General features: G+C 55.4%; 10 protein-coding genes across 10 annotated transcripts; 6 read left to right on the top strand and 4 right to left on the bottom strand.

Annotated features, from left to right (window-relative positions):
* Nucleotides 1–30: 30 nt before the first annotated feature.
* VDAG_09815 (uncharacterized protein) lies at nucleotides 31–820 on the bottom strand (the record flags this gene model as incomplete). Its single annotated transcript, XM_009654674.1, has 3 exons — nucleotides 31–125; nucleotides 178–528; nucleotides 589–820. The coding sequence occupies 3 exons, from the start codon at nucleotides 818–820 to the stop codon at nucleotides 31–33; spliced, it is 678 nt and encodes a 225-aa protein (XP_009652969.1).
* Nucleotides 821–1,502: 682 nt separating this feature from the next.
* On the top strand, nucleotides 1,503–2,510 carry VDAG_09814 (uncharacterized protein; the record flags this gene model as incomplete). The annotated part of the gene is made up of 1 exon (XM_009654673.1): nucleotides 1,503–2,510. One exon carries the CDS (start codon nucleotides 1,503–1,505, stop codon nucleotides 2,508–2,510), a length of 1,008 nt encoding a protein of 335 aa, XP_009652968.1.
* Nucleotides 2,511–3,208: 698 nt separating this feature from the next.
* Nucleotides 3,209–6,031, top strand: VDAG_09813 (C6 transcription factor RegA; the record flags this gene model as incomplete). The annotated part of the gene is made up of 6 exons (XM_009654672.1): nucleotides 3,209–3,220; nucleotides 3,294–3,340; nucleotides 3,412–3,890; nucleotides 3,948–4,117; nucleotides 4,175–4,681; nucleotides 4,733–6,031. The coding sequence occupies 6 exons, from the start codon at nucleotides 3,209–3,211 to the stop codon at nucleotides 6,029–6,031; spliced, it is 2,514 nt and encodes an 837-aa protein (XP_009652967.1).
* Nucleotides 6,032–6,253: 222 nt separating this feature from the next.
* VDAG_09812 (uncharacterized protein) lies at nucleotides 6,254–7,927 on the bottom strand (the record flags this gene model as incomplete). The annotated part of the gene is made up of 4 exons (XM_009654671.1): nucleotides 6,254–6,582; nucleotides 6,644–6,759; nucleotides 6,972–7,474; nucleotides 7,529–7,927. 4 exons carry the CDS (start codon nucleotides 7,925–7,927, stop codon nucleotides 6,254–6,256), a joined length of 1,347 nt encoding a protein of 448 aa, XP_009652966.1.
* Nucleotides 7,928–8,346: 419 nt separating this feature from the next.
* VDAG_09811 (uncharacterized protein) lies at nucleotides 8,347–8,804 on the top strand (the record flags this gene model as incomplete). The annotated part of the gene is made up of 2 exons (XM_009654670.1): nucleotides 8,347–8,634; nucleotides 8,724–8,804. 2 exons carry the CDS (start codon nucleotides 8,347–8,349, stop codon nucleotides 8,802–8,804), a joined length of 369 nt encoding a protein of 122 aa, XP_009652965.1.
* Nucleotides 8,805–9,014: 210 nt separating this feature from the next.
* Nucleotides 9,015–9,563, bottom strand: VDAG_09810 (cupin domain-containing protein; the record flags this gene model as incomplete). The annotated part of the gene is made up of 1 exon (XM_009654669.1): nucleotides 9,015–9,563. One exon carries the CDS (start codon nucleotides 9,561–9,563, stop codon nucleotides 9,015–9,017), a length of 549 nt encoding a protein of 182 aa, XP_009652964.1.
* Nucleotides 9,564–9,964: 401 nt separating this feature from the next.
* On the top strand, nucleotides 9,965–11,357 carry VDAG_09809 (fumarylacetoacetase; the record flags this gene model as incomplete). The annotated part of the gene is made up of 3 exons (XM_009654668.1): nucleotides 9,965–10,325; nucleotides 10,397–10,750; nucleotides 10,810–11,357. 3 exons carry the CDS (start codon nucleotides 9,965–9,967, stop codon nucleotides 11,355–11,357), a joined length of 1,263 nt encoding a protein of 420 aa, XP_009652963.1.
* A 450-nt stretch (nucleotides 11,358–11,807) lies between these two features.
* VDAG_09808 (X-Pro dipeptidyl-peptidase protein) lies at nucleotides 11,808–13,707 on the top strand (the record flags this gene model as incomplete). The annotated part of the gene is made up of 3 exons (XM_009654667.1): nucleotides 11,808–12,001; nucleotides 12,057–13,559; nucleotides 13,617–13,707. The coding sequence occupies 3 exons, from the start codon at nucleotides 11,808–11,810 to the stop codon at nucleotides 13,705–13,707; spliced, it is 1,788 nt and encodes a 595-aa protein (XP_009652962.1).
* A 275-nt stretch (nucleotides 13,708–13,982) lies between these two features.
* Nucleotides 13,983–14,854, bottom strand: VDAG_09807 (aromatic ring-opening dioxygenase family protein; the record flags this gene model as incomplete). Its single annotated transcript, XM_009654666.1, has 2 exons — nucleotides 13,983–14,711; nucleotides 14,762–14,854. The coding sequence occupies 2 exons, from the start codon at nucleotides 14,852–14,854 to the stop codon at nucleotides 13,983–13,985; spliced, it is 822 nt and encodes a 273-aa protein (XP_009652961.1).
* A 733-nt stretch (nucleotides 14,855–15,587) lies between these two features.
* On the top strand, nucleotides 15,588–18,225 carry VDAG_09806 (FAD binding domain-containing protein; the record flags this gene model as incomplete). Its single annotated transcript, XM_009654665.1, has 8 exons — nucleotides 15,588–15,639; nucleotides 15,693–15,748; nucleotides 15,804–15,929; nucleotides 16,120–16,317; nucleotides 16,378–16,630; nucleotides 16,684–16,893; nucleotides 16,945–17,130; nucleotides 17,204–18,225. 8 exons carry the CDS (start codon nucleotides 15,588–15,590, stop codon nucleotides 18,223–18,225), a joined length of 2,103 nt encoding a protein of 700 aa, XP_009652960.1.
* Nucleotides 18,226–18,408: the final 183 nt, after the last annotated feature.

Here is an 18,408-nt window from a genome sequence, read left to right as displayed (position 1 = left end):
CAAGGACTGAAATCCGCTGAAGACCCCTCTCTACTGAGTCTTGGCGGCGCCGACCTGCTCAGCCTTCAAGCTGCGCATGACCTTTCTCCTCTGCTTCATCATGTACGTGTACAGAATGTAGGAGCCTAGCATAGTCAGTATTTTGCTCTCCCAGAGCACTTTAGTTCGTCGACATACCAGGGACGTAGATGGCCAGGATGGCGTAGCTCAGATACGGCACGAGCTCGCCGTAGGCCTTGGCCGGCTCGGCGGCAAGGTAGACGAGGGCGCACTCGCTGGCGATGCCGATGGGGTAGAGCACGAAGAACGTGTTGTAGCGCAGCCAGACGAGGGCCTTGGGCTGCAGGCCGCTCAGGGTCAGGGCAAAGTACGAGTAGCGGATGACCTCGGTGACGCTCCAGGCGAGGAGCATCGAGGTGTAAAAGGGGCTGCGGGCGAGCCAGGGGAAGGGCCAGACGACGCCCCAGACGAGGAGGTAGCGGCTCAGGACCTGCATGAGGGTTGTCGGGACGGGAGAGCGGACGACGCCTGGGGGGGTTTGCTGTTAGCGAGGGGTCCCTATCTTAGGGAGGAGGATGGGGAACGCACCGAGGAGGGCGTGCAGGACTTCCATGCCGGCCATGGTCTGGGTCCATCGCGTCCAGTCGCCGACGCCGAGGTGGACAAAGTCGGGCCCGCGGAGGTAGAAGAGCGCGACGGTGCGGCCGAGGACGACGAGCCAGGCGATGGCCGAGACGGCGTTGTAGAGGATCAGGTAGGCATTCTTGACGGGCGAGGGTTTGCGCTGCGGCTTTGCCGGGGCTGCTGCTGTGTCGGCCATTCTGAAGTGCTGTCGGGAAGGGGTGCTAGGCGGGGAGGGATGTCAAGGTTTCTCGTGGGATGTTCCAGGAACCGACAAAAGTAATGCGATTTTGAGATTGGCACTTGATGGACCTTGGCGATTTTCGGCGGGAGCTCAATCCATCGTTGGGGTTGAGGACTCATGGCGCGATGATTGGTCGAACACATCTGGTGGGGCAAGAGGTCATCTTCTGCTTCGCCCTTCAACCAAGGCCCTTCCTTCATCTTTCCTTTGCTTGATCACTACCACAAGGCAAGTTTCTTGTGCTACCGCAATGAGCGCCTATCGATTCTGGTCTTCCCATGCCTGGACTCGATTCATGTTCGTGCAACCATTGCATAAACGTCATGTCCAGTCCCAAGCATGTGACAACCTTACTGGATGCAAAGCCGCAGGGCTGTTCGACACCCCCAAGGTGATCCTTCCGACGACAGGGCTTTTCAGAACCTTGAGGTCCGGCTGGCAGACTCTCGAGAGCCTTCGGAGATACCATGAGAAGTCAATTTTACCGCTGATATAAATAAAATGCCATCCCCAGTCGCCGTGTCCGGCCACTCAACACACAGATCGACGGTCGACACCAAGCAGACACCTTCTCAAACACTGTCAGACCCGTATACCTTCCAACTTGAGTCGCACCAACAAGTGGCCGCTTCTCGAGATGAACTGCAATGCATGCTCCACCGAAGATGTGCTGCCCAACGCCGACAAGCTCAGAGGACGTGAAAACTGGGACGAATGGGCCGTCCGTGTCGGGCGCATCCTCAAACGTCACAGCCTGTTCTTCGTCACCAGGATACGGGAACCGCATGTCAACTCCATGAAGGGCAGAAGCGACAGAGCGATGGCCATCATTTGCCAAAACTGCGGCCCGGGCGTGCTGGCGGCCCAAGAAGGGCAGTGCTCGAATGCCTGGGTCATGTGGAGGAGGCTCGACTTTCTCTACAGCCCTAATCACCAAGGCACCACTCTCAATCCTAGAGACTTCCAGGCGCGGCTTCTGCACGATGTTCATGTATTCAACGCCATGTTCAACAGGCGATTCTGCCAGATCTATGGAAGCTCCTGCTTGGACGGCCGAGGTTCCACATCCATCCCCTCGGCGCACCTTGCCTACTACGATCTTGTTTTTTACGTCTATGACGGCTGGGTCTGCAGGCGGAAGGAGAGAGAGAAAGAGGAGCCCAGGGTTTCTCTGTTTGCCATACAGGATGAGCTGGCCGATTATGTGTCCCTTATGGACTTTTCCATGGAGAGATGGTATGGCATCATGCCCCCGGTCGACATGATGTCTGGCTTGGAGCCGAACACTAGAGGAAAGAATTCGGATTTCTCCCCTTCCGAGAGTGAGTCCGACACAGGTACATCGACCCAGCAACGCACAGGTGGGAAGCAGTCTCCCAGGACAGGCGGCGCACGACCTAGGCCAAGGCCTCAACGGACTCGCCCTGACGAAAAGATGTTCAATCCCGTGTACCTCTACATCAAGACAGTGTTTGTGATTTTGGCCTTCAGGATGTGCCACTTGCCTGCTTCCTGGCATCTGCCATGGATGCACGCCGACGTGCGTCCTGAGGAACAAGTTGGCTGCGCTGGAGCAGACTGTCCTCTACCTACCCTTGCTGTGGCAGACATGGCGACGACTGTTGTTTCTTTCCGTGGCGCCTGACACTCTAGGCTAGCCGCTCCCTGGTTCTTGGTCGTCATGGGACAAATTCCGCTACTGAGTCCTTGGGTGCTGGGGATATTGCACAGTGGAGTCTCTGGGTAACACCCAGGGCATGGGGGGCACGTATCTTCTCTGCTGCATCAAATGAGATTGCGTCTGTCGGACTGGGGTACAGAAATCGTGGTAGGGGAACTTGTCGAGTCGTGGTGGTCGCTGAGCTTCAATAGATAAACACCTTGATACACTTCCAGGGGCTGGTTCACTTCCGGGGACTGGTTCGCTTCCAGGGACTGGTTCGTGAGTGTGATGAGCTTCAGCCCAATACAAAGCTCCCTCCAAGTACCATTGTCAGGCACAAGTCACTACGCTGAAAGGGAACAAAACACCAGCTGCTCTGCCAGCGACTGCGAGGCGAATCAAGACGATGCTAAAAGCTGAAGAAGGTATAGTCCCTGCATCTTCTCAGCCCCCACCCCCCACACAATCCCCCGCAAATCTCCCCGCGTTCCCCCACATCCCGTAACCTTCATCACCAACACTCGTCTTTCCCCAGAACCCGACCCGAATGACCCGACATTCAGAAGATACGCAGCATACGAGGCGCCTCAGAAGGACCCGAACCGACGCAGTCATGACTAACATGTTCCAGTGTGGTCAGTGTCAACGGCAATACAAGAGATTGGATCACCTTGCCCGCCATGTCCGCTCACGTGAGAAATGCCAGGGCTCCTGACAGCGAGCACGAAGGTGGTCACTCGCTAACGCGTCCTTGCAGATACACAGAACAGGCCGCACAAGTGTACAATATGCTTGAAGGCCTTCACTCGCACGTAAGTGGATCACCATGATCCAATTCCGAGCTTGGGGGCGCCAGGGACCTCGACGACTAAACGTATCCCAGGGACCTGCTCAAGAGGCACGCCGCAAGTCATGCGAATACGGGCTCTGACCAGTCGGCCACGGCGCCTAGACTTCAGGGAGTCGATGCGACCCCGAACAGGGTGACCAAGGCTTGTCGTGCATGTGCTTCCAATCATCTCCGCTGCACTGAGACTAAGCCTTGCTCTCGCTGTGTGGAAAAGGGCTTCGACTGTCAGTGGTCGAACTTGGCAGAAGGGCTTGAGAATGGCGACTCCTCGGATGAGGGAAGTGATATGGATACCAACATGCAGTCCGAGGCAGACGTCTCATCGGGTGTCCTCGCCCAGGACGGACAATCCACCGTCGAGTCTGACTGTCTGGGCATCAGCATGGAGGCCACATCGAGCGCTCCCACCGGCACTTCGCTCTATGCTTCTCAGCCAGTACACCATAACGGACTGTTGGCTCATACATCTTCGGGAACGTTCACTCCCATGCGCACATCCATTCAGTCGCAAGGTAGGTCTACGAACACGCATGTGACAACCCCCCCCCAACACTGACGATGTACTTCAGCGCAAAGTCCAAACCCAAACTTTGACGTCAACCTGCTCTTCTCGGACTTTCCAGATCTGGGCCTTGTTTCTGGGTCTTGGACAACCCCTCTGCCCACGACTGTCCCCTTTGATGCCGCTATCGAGCTAGATGATATGGACCTTCAATTCCTCGATACGTACAACACAACAGTACCCTTCGAGTTTGGAGGACCTTCAGAAGCAGGAACCTCACACTCACGCTTACAGGCCGACCAGAACGAGCCGGCCTCATCCACGTCGAACCAAATCCGCGCAGAAGCGTTTCGAAACTTCCAGTGGAGGTTCAGACCCAGCGTCAACGATCACGCCGGGGCTGAGGAGCACAACCTTTCCTTACCTGAAGCCATTGACACCACGTCGCCCGAGTCGCGTTTGTCTGTGAATCTGAGAATAACGTGCGCTCGGCTCAAGAGCTCCATTCGTGACCGCATCTTGACCTTGGTCATCAAGAGCTGCCGACCAGGCAACCTATCCAAAGCGGTGTCCTCCTTTCCCTCCGTTGAGCTCCTAGATACCCTCGTCCAGTATTACCTCGGATCCCCCATGGCCAGGACAGACTCTTACATCCATACGCCGACCTGTGATCCCAACACGAAAAGACCAGAACTCGTCGCCGCCATGGCGGCTGCCGGTGCCGTGCTGACGCTTGATCCGGCACTTGTCAAACTCGGCTACGCCATCCAAGAGTCTGTCCGAGCGGCCCTCCCGGAAGTGGTAAGCCTCCATTTATATCAATAAAGGTGCTACTTGCTGATCTATGTACAGTGGGAGAAAGACAATTCCTTGATCAGAGACCTGCAACTGTCTCAGGCGTTCCTCATCTCTCTTGAGTTGGGCATGTGGAGCGGCTACAGCAGGAAGGCCGAAATCTCCGAATCCTTTCTGCAGCCCCTCGTCACCATGCTCAGGAGGGACAACAAGTTGAAAAAGACCAGGTATCTCGACCTGTCACTGGATCCCAATCTTGATGACGTCTCGCTCGAGAAGGCCTGGCACACCTGGGTCGACATGGAGGGCTTCAGGAGACTAGCCTTCCGAATGATGCATCACGATGCCAAGTCATCCATGTCCTTGTTCCCGAGCCCCCTCATCTCGTACGCCGAGGTTCAACTGCACCTGCCCTCCTCACCACAGCTCTGGATGGCAACAACTCCTCAGCAATGGAAACAAGCGGTTCTCGCCCAAGGCTCGCCGCAGAAGCTCACACTTTTCGACGTCCTCGACAACCCAGAAGCAACCTCGGCGCCGGACGTCGCCGTCGACGAGTCGCTCTCGCGGGAGGCCTTCCTCTCCTGCGTATGGGGCATGGCGTGGGAGTACATCCAGATGAGTTCGCTGCAGCGCGCCAAGCCCCGCCGCTGGAACGACTTTGTCACCACGACGCGCCGCGACGAGCTGTCGAAGCTCCTGAGCCACTTCCAGATGAGCATCAACCTCTCGGCCCCGACAACGGCGAACCTCGAGCTCCTCATCCGCCTCGAGCTCGTCCTCCTCCACCTGCACACGCCCTTTGAGGACCTGCAGCTCTTCGCCGGCATCGAGGGCCCCGAGCAGGCACGCGGCATATCCCCCGCCGTGCACGAGTGGGCCCGCGGCGAGGCGGCGCGCAAGGCCGTGTGGCACGCCGGCCAGGCGCTGCGGCTGACGCGCCAGCTCCCGCCCGGCACGATCCGGGACTTCACGGCCATCATGGTCTACCACGCGAGCCTGACGTTCTGGGTCTACGGCCTCGTGGCCGATCAGCAGGGCCCGTCCCGCGCCCAGTGGACCGAGTCGCCTGGTGACCTGGCGCCGCCGGTCGTCTGGCTCGACGAGCTCGACGGCCTGCTGCTGCAGCGGTTCCTGCAGCTGGGCAGCGGGTGTCCCTGCATACACGGCTTGTCCGAGCGCGGCGAGGTCGTTGGGGTGCCGCTTTCGAGCCCTGACCAGGTCATGGAGATTGTCTCGGAGGTGCTGAGAGCCAACTTTGACCGGGCGACGCGCCCTCTGCTGGTCGAGAAGCTGGTGCAACTGATGGCTGGGCTGCAACGCTCGTCTCGGGGCGCTGAAGGAGGTGAGATGTGATGACAGGGCCGGATCTCTGGGGCAAACCAGATGCTTCGGGGAGGAATGGGAAGTCAATCGACGTAGAGGGGCATCATGCTGGCGATTGTATTTTTAGAAAGAACTCGGAAGCGCGCAGATGCAAATCTCAGCACGTGGATCAACCATGCATGTCATATTCGCATACCTCCGTAGACTCCCATGCAAAAGCTACATTAAACCCAGATATTTACGGGTATCGCCCTACAGCGTCGACCTGGCTACCTTGACGAGATAGTAGCACAGAAGCCCTGTGCAGGAAATGGCTGTCGACAGGACAATGATGCCTCCCGTGACAATACCCTGGTTGAAGAACCCAATGTCGCCGCCCTTCTTCACGCGGTTCATATCTTTCAGTGCGGCTGAAGCCTCTTCGTGCAAGATCTGGCAACCTTTCGGCGAGGCTTCGAAAAAGAGCTGCGCAAGTCGCTGTCCATCTTTCGTAGGCTCGATAAACTGTCCCTTGGCCAAGGTGAAGTGGCGCTCGCTGTAGGGTGTCAGAGTATCGGGGCTGAAGGAGTGATCAGTTGGTGCTATGGGGCCGTCTACAATAATCAGTCGTGATCCATTCGGCCTTGCGCTTCGGGCACGTACAAAGAAGTTTGAGCGGGATATGGTTGACCAGGCAGATGCTGGCGTTGAGGAACTGGCAGATGTACTTGGCCGCGCCAGGCGCTGTGTAGACATAAGCTGCCGAGAGTCTGCCGAAGCTGTCACGAGTAAACCATGTCAGCGAGTTTCCGGGTTTTATCGAAGAGCGCAAGCAGCTTACCCGGACGCGACGTCAATGGCGTCGTCCATGCTTGTGACAGGGTGGACTACGAGGCACGGCTCGTCCGTCTTGCGCCCCAGCAGATCAGACCTCCTACTCTTGTATCAGTGGTGTGCTCAACTTAGACAACATCTAGAGGCAGTGGCTGACCTTTCCTCAATCTCCACTATAGCACCATATTGAGATGTCGAGTGGACGCTGCCAGAGCCTCCCTTCATCACCTCTTGTACCAGATTCGAAGACGCAGAGGCCTTCGCTGGGCGAGTTTCCGAGACGTAAGAATTGCCGAGTGCGATTGACTGTCTCGACAAGGCCGCCAGGAAATCCTTTCTGATCCATTCGTTGACCAGCACCAGATCGGGCGCATACGCACTCTTGCCTCTGAGGGAGAAGCGCGCCGTGACGAGTGATCGCGCTGCCTCGTCAACATCGGCATCACGTTCCACGACGGCAATGATGCGATTCTGGCTTTCTGATACGATGTGGTGGGCGAGAGGTGCCGCTGTTGAGCCATTCTGCAGGATCCGGCAATGCCTGTGGTTGATATCGATGTCTGACACCGCGGTGTATGAAATTTCGAATGTTCCGTCCACGAGTGCAGCTTGGATTAAAGGCAAGACGATGTTGGGCGTCGCTAGCATGGAGCGACCCATCTGCATAGATCTGTCAGCTTATGCGGTAGAGAAGGGGATCACTTGAAGATATACCTGAACAATCACACAGTTTCCAGCACCGAGCGCTGGTGCCAGCGCCGAAAGAAGCGAGTAGAGGAATGTTTGCGCGAGAGGTTCAATGACAACAATGCCCACAGGGTCTCGGGCATCCGATGCATCTTTGCTATTGGCGATTCGATACTCCAATTTGAGCTCCGTGTCCGTGTCAATCGAGTCGTAGACCTGGGCAAGACACCGCAACGCCAGCCAGTATTCGGTTGCGATTTCAAATCTCGTGTTCCCCGTGTCCTTCTCCATGGCCGCTTTGATGTTCGAAGCGCGGGCAACCAGCGCCTCGTGCAGCTTCTTGAGCTGCGTCTTCTTGAAGAATGGGTTCCATGCCCGGCCATCAATGGCGGCCGAGCGGATGCTGCTGAAGGCCTTGCTGGACATTGTGAGGTGCTGGGCAAGATGTGGGTTTCGCTAAGGGTCAAGATGCAAAAGTGCCAAAGAGGTGCGCAATGTGCACAAGAATATCCAACGATGAAGGCATGCTGGGACTTACATGGTAGCTCGGATTAGATCAAACCGACCGCACAACCCAGCCGAGGCCGCGATACAGCACCTGGGGATCTCGGCTGTGGGGAAAAGGGGGCGCCGGGTGCTTCGGCTTGCTCCTCCACATCCCGACGTGCTGAAGGCTACTATTCGGGCCCTTGCCTACAGCAAGCTACATCACGTAGCAGCTCTCATTTCAACAGGTTCGTGTTGAATGCTCCGTAAGGCCAGCCCGTGCATGCTTTGCATTCTTTTGTTAGTCCTCCGTAGATTTCATTGCTCCTAGCCGCCCAAACCAAGTCTCCAACAGCAAAATGTCAGCTACAATCACCCAGACCGTCTCCAGGCCGAACCACCTACCCTCTCGTCTCCTGGACGACTACGATCTGCATCACTCTGGCAGAGCGCAGAAAACCACTGAAGAGACAACCTCGCAAGGAGACCTTTCAGCAGAACCGCCGCACTGGGATGTTCCGCATCGCCGGGTTCCAGCATACAGGCCAATCGACACGGAAAGAGACCAGTCGCAGATTCGCGTCTACACGCATCCTGCCGAGAGGGTCTTCATCGCAACCATGTTTACAGGTGTTTTGGTCAACGCAGTAAGTTTGGTTCTTTGTCGCTGCCAGCACTACTCCTTCAGTTGAGCGAGACTTGGGCGGGATGTCAGGACTAACAATGTGGGATTTAGACTGCATCCAAGGCTTGGCGAGCATCATTTGGCCGGCTCAATGAGAATGTTTTCAAGTACAAGATTGGGGGCGAGATCTAACCCCGGGATTCCTTGGGTATATGTTTCTGGGTTTTCTGTTGTACTTTCGTAGTATAACTTGCTTATGAACGTGGCTCAGGGCTACCTGGTTCATCTACGCACTGGCGCAAGCTTCATGTTGCGACGAATTACAGTGATGAGCAACTGATACCTCTTGAACGATTCGTGAATAAAAGGCTATGTAACACTAAGTGGCATTAACCTAACCTTCTAATCAGACGACGCCACCCCCGGCATCCCTCCATAATCCTCCGAAAGCTCCTCTCCTGGGACCGATGAAGTCGCCGGCTGCAGCACGTACAACATCCTCGCCCACTCCGTCTGACTGACATTGCGCCAGGCATGCATTGTTGCGCGTTGGACGCAAATGTCGCCGCGTTTCAGCAGCTGCGTCTCCCCCGAATCGAGAACCAATTCGACATTTCCCTCAATAACGACACCGTAATCGAGGCTGACAGTCTTGTGCATGGGCGACAGCGCTCCCGGCGGCATGTCAACGTAGCGGAGGACAGTGCCAGTGGAAACGCTGAGGCCCGGAGGCTTCTTGCGGTAGCCCTCGTAAGCGGTCACGTCTGCCCTGTTGCCGAGGTCGACGGGGAAAGTGTTCGTGACGTAGGGTTGGAAGAAGCTGGCATCTCCTTTTGCAGTCTCTACGAAGTCGGCCTCGGCGGGAATAGACTGGTCGATTATTGCTTCGCCCTTGTCGTTGTTGGCTGTGATGAAGCGCTTGGGGATAGCGAGTTTGCCCACGAGAGCCATGGTGATGGTGTGCGAAGGTATAGAGGGGTCCTTTGGACGGCGTATGTTCGTTTGCGACTTTGGTTGTAGGCTTCACGATAAGGGAGACTCCTGACAATGATGGTGAATCTCTTGGGTAGGTACTTTACAATCTTTAACCACCGTAAGCCATGGCTCTTGTTGTCTACCTTGTGGATATAGCACTTTCTCGTGTTCATTGATCCCCCGCACCACCCCGCCTCCTCACTCCCGACACAAGGTCCCGATGTGGGCGTGCGGGGTGCAACGGCCGCGTCAAGCCGAAAGGTATACCACGGTGTTGTTGTTCCCGAGATGCAAGAGCAAGATACGGCGGTTAAGTGTCCGAGAGTTGACAGTCGAAGAATAACACCTTCATGAGAGATCTTGTACAGTGAGCCATCATGTCTTCGGCAGCAGAGTATGCCCACCACTTCTCGCAGAAGAATGTTCCGTTCGGCATCGCATCGTCGCCATCTCGCCAACGTCCTCGTGCGGCAACCAGGATCGGCAACACTGTTATCTGGCTAGAAGCGTTGCATCAGAACGGCTTCTTCTCCGACATTGAGGGCCTCCCTGATGACGCCTGGTCTCACGAAACACTGAACAGCTTTGCTAGCCTACCAAAATCCGTGCAAAGTAGCGTGCGACGGGAGCTTCAAGATGCATTCGAGAGGAATGGCATCGACGCGTTCCCTGTCTCGGCGACAGAGGACATTGGCGCAGTGACCATGCATCTTCCTGTGGCCATTGGGGACTTTGCTGGTAAGAGGAACCCCTGTACCACAGGCCATGCTCATTCCCAAGTCGCAGGACGACGTTGACGGTAGCTGCAGACTTCTCGTGCTCCTTGGAACATGTCAAGAACGCTGGCAGAATCATCGTCAATGATGAGCGCCCACCCCCGGCATTTTTCAACTTCCCTATCGGCTACCAAGGGCGCGCAAGCTCCATTGTCGTCTCAGGAACCGAAATTGAGAGGCCTTGGGGCCAATTCAGGAACCCCAAGGCCATGGGTCCGGATGCTCCCGGAAATGAGCCTTCCATCATCTTCGGGCCATCGCAGAAGATGGACTACGAGCTCGAGCTTGCCGCCATCATTGGCAAGCCACTGCCTATGAGGCAGCGTCTGAATGCAGTCGATGCTGATGAACACATTTTTGGGTTCGTCATCCTCAATGACTGGAGCTGTGAGTGCTGTGTGAATATTGGGGAGGCGTGTTGAGGCGATAGGGACTGACGTTTGAAGCCCGGGATATCCAAGGATTCGAGATGATGCCTCTCGGGCCCTTCAACGGTAAGAGTGTTGGCTCGACAATATCACCATGGGTGGTGACACTTGATGCTCTCGAACCGTTCAGATCGGACGGACAACTTCAGCGTTCTGTGCCTCGATATCTTGAAGATCCCGACAGGGGATCTTACAACATTACAATGAAGGCAGAAATCGTGGCTCGAGGTAACGCTACGACAGTTGGCACCTGCAAGGTGCAAGATCTCTACTGGAGCATGAGGCAAATGACAGCCCACGCAGTGAGCTCGGGCGCCTCGCTTCGCACGGGCGACGTGCTGGCAACAGGGACAGTTAGCGGACCCGGGGAGGGCGCCCTAGGCTGTTTATTAGAGATTACAGGGGGAGGATCAGCGCCCGTGGTGCTGAAGGATGGCAGCAGGCGCGCGTTTCTGGAAGATGGAGACACGGTACGGATGACGGCTATTGCTGGAAATGAAGATGATGGCGTCGGATTTGGCGACTGCGTAGGCATGATCGTACCAAGTCGCCCTTATGCAGAGTAGCTCGTGACGTCGGAACCATGGGATCTGGCTATAATACGATTGCAAGCCATCATCACTCACGAGTCGTCGTCTCTTGAATCTACCTACAAGACACCTTTCGATATGCAACACTCCAAATCAGTGGTGCAGATATCTCACGCGCTGTTGACTGACCCATCTGAACATGATACCATGTCCACTAGGTATACGACAGTGACCATTCGGGGTCGGGTCTTCGGCTCCACGTGTACCAACGTCCACGCCTTGGGAGAACCCCAGCAAAGGCCATTAGAACAGCAACACAGTGCCCTCCCCCACATTCCGACTCAATATGTAGCCAAGGTCAGAGGCATTGCAGCACACCGTCCAGTTCAAAGACGCAGCATATATGCCATATCGTATGATTTCCCGAGTCGCGGCTTCAATATTGAAATCAAGCCGCTCGAGCATCAGACTGAAGAACCGCCCAATATGCCGAATCAAGTGAAAGACTTACACAAGGTCGACGAGACGTCATTCCCGTACATCTTCGAGCAGAATGCCACCGTAACGCTCAAGGCCGGCGACGGTCTCGTGCGATGCAACATCTACCGCCCAAAGTCGTCAGGGCCGGTTCCCGTACTTGTTACCTACGGCCCTTACGGAAAAGATATTCCCTACAAAGAGTACTTGCCCCTTGGTCCCCAGGGTCCTAATCTTGTGAAACTGACAATGAGCCAGCTTCCACCCACAGTCCTTCTCCGAGGTCAATGAGGAGCAAAAGTCAGAGCACTCAGCCTGGGAGACGCCAGACCCCGGCTACTGGACGCGCAACGGCTATGCCGTCGTTCGCGCCGACGAGCGAGGCCTCGGCCAGTCGACCGGCCTGCTGGACACCATGTCGCGAGGCACGAGCGAAGCCTTCTTCGACGTTGTCGAGTGGGCCGCCGACCAGCCGTGGTCGAACGGCAAAGTTGGACTCATCGGTATCAGCTACTACGCTGGCAGCCAGTGGCGCGTGGCGGCGCGCCGGCCCAAGGGCCTCGCGGCCATTGTGCCCTGGGAAGGCATGTCGGATTACTATCGCGACCGCTGCCGTCACGGCGGCATTCTTTCCAACTCGTTTATCAAGTTCTGGTGGAATCGCCAGGTCATCACGAACCAGTATGGTCGGCCAGGCCGCAGCGCAAGGAACTGGGGCCCCGACACCATTGAGGGTGATCTCGAAGAGGAGGAACTCGCCGCGAACAGGCGTGATCAGAATACGGACAACCGCGATAACAAATTCCGAGACGACCCTTACTACGCCTCGAAGGAGTACGACATGGGCGACATTGAAGTCCCTCTGTTGTCGGTGGGCAACTGGGGCGGTATTCTGCTGCACCTCCGCGGCAACATTGAGGGATATCTCCATGCTGGGTCGAAGCTCAAGTACTTGCGCATGGTCACCGGCCGTCATGATCTTCCCTTCTACTACAAGGAAGAGGTCGAGGTCCAACGAAGCTTTCTCGACGCTTTCCTGAAGGGAGAGGACCGCGTTGGCTGGTCCGAGCCGGGCAAGGTCTCACCCGTCACGCTCGTCCTGCGCAAAGGCGATGCTGGCTTCAATGATGCTGAAAAGGAAAAGAACTTCCCTCGTCGTGAGGAGCAAGAGTGGCCGATCGCACGTACACAGTACACGCAGTTCCACCTGACGCCGGACCTCGGCTTGACGCCCGATGCAGCGCACGAGTCCCTAAGCGACAGGGCAAAACTGTCGTACCGTGCCCTTGGGTCACTAGATGACCAAAAGGTCGTTCAGTTTGTGACATCGCCCTTTGAGGCGGAAACGGAAGTCACGGGACATGTTACGGCTCATCTCAACGTCTCTGTGACTCCGGATCCATCTGGCCCGACACCAAGCGATATTGATCTTTTTGTGACCCTGCGCCACATAGGGCCGACTGGTCAGGAGATCTACTACACGGGCACCGCTGGCGACCCCGTGCCCCTGACCAAGGGCTGGTTGCGCGTTAGTCTGCGAAAGATCAACAAGGAGCACGCGAAGCACCGTGAGTGGTTGCCTCACCGTGACTACACAAGCAAGGATGTTTTGCCTGTCATCCAGGGAGAAGTCTATGCCGTTGATGTAGAGATTTGGCCGACCAATGTGGTTGTCGAGCAGGGGGGCAAACTTGTTTTTGAGGTTTCATCCGGTGATACGCAGGGATCTGGAATCTTCAAGCACGACGACCCGTCTGACAGGTGAGTGGCTCACGAGGTGCGTTCGAGTGATTAACTATTTGCTAACGAGTTGAACAGGTCACCAGAGAAGCTACAGGGTACGAACCACATCCATTTCGGGCCTGGATACCAGAACTACGTTACTTTGCCAATTATTCCCCAGAAATAGACTTCAATAGACTTTGGTATAAGCACGCTGCTTGTTTCGCAATGGCAGCTTCAAAGCTTCAGTTTTCTGTTTGTTCAGCGAGGCCAAAGATTCTTCAATGCACCCATTTGACTAACAATGCCTAAATCATTCAAGAGTATCCTTCTGCCTTGATAGATGTACAGTGACGAATAGTCAAAATATGAAATCATCTTGAGAGCAAGCTTCTTACAACAATTTACTGTGAAAATTGTATAACCAGCAAATGAAATACATGCTACGAATATGAGGACGATTTATGCCACAGCCAGCGTCTTTGGCCAGCTCCCAAACGTAAACTGACTGTTGCACATATTGGTAAGCTCCCAAGTCTCAGCCTTGAGCTCACCAAAACACCCCTCGTCATCCTCATCGCCTGCAGCCCCAGCCACGAACATGGCAGCCATGAAGTGGTCGTCTGTAGCGTGCGCGTCCCGGTACATGGGATGCTTCATCAGTCGCGTCATGGCTCTCCGTAGTCGGGGCCCAGAATTGTTCTTGATGACATCCTCCACGGCCTGTCGGAATTCGAGTGCCCATGGCTCGGGGGCGCGCGTCTGGGCGAAGTTGTCAGAGTAGCGCAGCATGGGGGTCCAGTGGTTCCTGTAGAGGTTGTGAACGGCGCCGCCGGAGCCGATGATGAGGTACCCTTCCGCACGGAGGGGCCGCAGAGCTTCGCCGACGCGAACATGGTAGTGAGGGTCGAAGCGCGCGTTCATGGAGATGAGCGTCGTCGGTGGGCAGCCGTCAGGAAACATGCGGATGAGGATGAGATACGTGTCGTGAATCCAGTCAAACTTTGGATTACCGCTGGCGTCGAACCCAGCCGTACGGAGGATGTTGACGCAGCGCTCAGATGTCTTAATGTCGGGAACGAGCTTGTAGTCCACATATTTGGATGGGTGAACGTAGGCAACTGGCGATTTGGACGGGTCCGGATTTGTGGCAACCTCGACCTTGTCTCCGAGGGCATCCCAGTGTGCACCCTGATAATAATCAGTCAAGTCGCATTCAGTAAATACATGGGTGAACAAACCATCATGATGACGCCTTTGATCTTGTTGGCAAGAGCGGCATCTCCGGCACGCTTCCAGTAGGTGGCAGCATCGGATTCCTCGCCCAGCATCATGGTAGAGCCATGGGAGAAAAAGTGTACGGGCGTTAGTGTAGCTGGTAGGCATCATTAGCACGCGCTTTTACTTGATATTCTAATCAATGTGAATATTTACTCATGATTGAAGATGACCAAACGCCAGGGGTGGACAAATGACCGAAAACAAATGGTTGGGGGATTGATGCGTTGAACTTGAATACTTGAGTCTCTCACCGAACGCACGCTGTCACTAAGTCTATGGATATGGTCTAGGAACCGCAGACCTGGTCGCCCAAGGTCCGATCGGGATGTGGAGGGCACCAGCCGGCAAGGCCGGCAGCCCCGGAAGGCTGGGGTAACTGAGCCGAATGTGCGGGGGCGGGGCTTCGGCTTGGATCCAAATACCGATCATGACCAGGACAGGTCGTTCATGGGATTGGTGGCGCGAGCATGGTGTTTCCCCATGTTTTCCGCGTGATGCATCTGCTGATCTCAGGTCCCCAGATACTAACTAGTGCGGAACACGCCTGGCATTAAACACAGCATCTTGTCGGCCCCTCTCTCCACCTCCCGGCGCCTTCCGAGCACAGGACTTTCTCTTGAATACATGTAGGACATCGAGTATATCGACATGCTGTAGCAGAGCCGGGCGCGAGCTGAGCACTTGAGAAGACTTGTTCCTCTTTCTCCAGTCGAGACAAGCTTAATTGGCCAATACTTCGTACGCACTACAGAGTTGAGTTCTTGGCCCATGCCAACTAGCCTCACGATGGAGCAATCAGAACCCTTTTCACCTCTAAACATTGTCATTGTCGGAGCAGGTTGGTGAATTGTAGACTTCTCACCAAACTATCTTCGCTAAATTTCCTCGCAGGCATTGGTGGGCTTACAGCGGCCCTGGGTCTGCGCCAGCAGGGTCACAAAGTGACAGTAAGACTGCTGTTGAGAGATACATGATCATGGCGAAGCTGACTTTTATGCTCAGCTTCTAGAACGCTCAGGCTTGAACTCTGAAGTCGGCGCCGCGATTCATCTTGCCCCCAACTGCCATGGCATTCTCAAGCAATTCGGTATATTCCCGGAGAAGTTCGGAGCCAATCCAATCAGAGGTGTAGGTTCCCTTTGGCAACATGCCCATGAGCGTTGTACTGATTGACCATTCTGAAGATTGTGGACTATGATTACATTGGCAATCAGAAGGCCCGCGTGGATCTCAAAAAACCCCTATCGATCTGGCAGCATGTACGTTAAAGACCACACCTGGTGCCTCCTGTGAAACATCCTAACATCATGTTCTCAAGCCCTGGATGCTCGCACATCGGGTTCGTCTCCACGAAGAGCTGAAGAAAGTGGCGGCTTCAACTTCCCTGCCTGGTCTACCTGCCGAATTTCGCACTCATTGTTCCGTCGCCGATGTCGACCCCGCGGCCGGTACCGTGACGCTTGAGGACGGGTCCGTTGTGTCGGGCGATCTTATCATCGGTGCCGATGGTGTCAGCGTAAGGTCTATTGGCATGCAGAAACTGACAACCGCGGCTAACATGATAATGATTCAATAGTCAATCACTCGATCCATAGTCGCAGGCCCAACTCTCAAGCCTTTTGGTTCGGGAAAGAGCGCCTTCAGATTCATGATTTCGCGATCAACACTCCAGGAGAATCCCGAAACACGACACCTGGTTGCCGAGGATGGCTATCTGACCATGTGGGTTGCCGACGACAGACGCCTCGTCATGTACCCAACCTTGAACAACACGGTCATGAACTTTGTTGGCATCCACCCTAGCGAGCTTACATCAGGGCAGGGTAAAGGTAACCAGATTCTGGGCAAGATCCGCAACTTACACATTGCTGACCGTTGACAGGATGGAGTCGGAGCGCCAGTAAGAAGCGCTTGCTGGAAGTATTTGGCGATTTTGCTCCTATTGTGCTGTCTATTCTGCGTGAGGTGGATGAATCGGAGCTGAAGGTCTGGACGCTGCTTGACATGGACCGTATTCCAACGTGGATCAAGGGCAAGCTGGCGCTTCTCGGTGACGCAGCGCATCCATTCTTGCCTCATCAGGGCCAAGGAGGTACGTTTTGTCGTTATGGGGTCAGCCTAAAACACTGCTAATCTATTACAGGTGCCATGGCCATCGAAGATGCGGCTGCACTTGCTGCCGTGCTCCCTTCAGGAACAACGGTTGACGAACTTCCCGAGAGGCTAGCTTTATACGAAAAGATCAGAGATACTAGAGCCCACAAGATCCAAAGCTTCACGAGACTAGCCGGAGAGGATTTGACAGACGCCAATCGGAAGAACTTCAACAGTAAGACGGCATCTCGGGCTTCTGTGACCCCCAGAGCACGCCACAATACAACTTTGCTAACATCTCGCAACAGTGATGGAGTTTATCAACTACAACTTTGGCCACGACGAGTGGCACAACTCGAGGAGAGTCCTCCAAGAACACCTCTGGTCTCGCAATGGGCCGACCTTCCAACGAGGCCCCCTCTCCTTCGGACCCATGCCGAGCCCGAGACAGCGCCACGATGGCACCCTTCAACCCTCTAGCGGCTCCACGACGGCTCATAGCATTCGCTTCAGCACATCCGCTACGTATCTCAAGACACTCTTCCCGACCCCGGCTTTCAGCTTCGTCAGCCCCGGTACGCTAGCTGAGGCCAGTCTTGTGACGCTCGAGTTTCGTGGCTTGTCGTGGCTCGGCGGTCGCGGATACAACGTCTGCGGTTTCTTCATCCACGACGTGCGGTACGAGAAGGAGCCGGGCAAAAGTGTTGTTGGTTCCTTCATGGTTGTCATGTTCGAGGGAGCTGCTGATCCTCTCGTCACGGGAAGAGAAGAACTCGGCGTGCCCAAGATCTTCTGCAACATTGATGTCGCCAAGAAGGAAGAAGGCGTGCTCGTAAAGTGCAGCTGGGACGGCAACGTTTTCATTGAGATTGATCTTGGCGCAGGGTCTACGACGAACGGAGCTACGACAAACGGAGCTACGACAAACGGAGCTACAACGAACGGAGCTACAACGAACGGTGTCTCAAAGCCCGAAGACCAAGATGCGCAGACTCTGACAAACGGGGGTCCGCAGCCGGCCCAAGACAAGCCAACTTGGTTCTGGTACCGGTGCGTGCCTTCAGTGGGCAGAAAGGGTGTTGCAGATGCCGAGTATCTCGTCACCCAGACGCCTGAGCCAGCACCAGAGCCCACCACGCCTAATGCGGCCGCAAAGAAGACATGGCATGAATCGACGATGAAATTTGATAGAGGAACATGGAAGACGCTGCCTACGCTTCATCACGTGGCGTCGACGCTGGCAGATATGCCCGTCTATGGAATCATTGCCAGCGAGACTACAGAACGGGAGGGTTCCGAAAGCTTTTCTACAGTATCTCGGTTTGATTAGAGGGATTAGATTAGATAGGCCCTTTCATATACTATACCTGTGATTGGGAGAAAAACCTAGTGAGGCCTGCTGCACACAAGATAAATCCCAAAAGAGTTGGATGATCAAAACAGACGAGGTTGATTCATTGCTTCTCGTCAGCTCTAGCTACCCGCATGATGCTCAAAGGCATCCCACACCAGC

This window comes from Verticillium dahliae, genomic scaffold (genome assembly GCF_000150675.1).
Source record: "Verticillium dahliae VdLs.17 supercont1.27 genomic scaffold, whole genome shotgun sequence".
Lineage (NCBI taxonomy): Eukaryota > Fungi > Ascomycota > Sordariomycetes > Glomerellales > Plectosphaerellaceae > Verticillium > Verticillium dahliae.
Note: the sequence above shows the minus strand (reverse complement) of the source record. Positions and strands in the feature narration are given on the sequence as shown.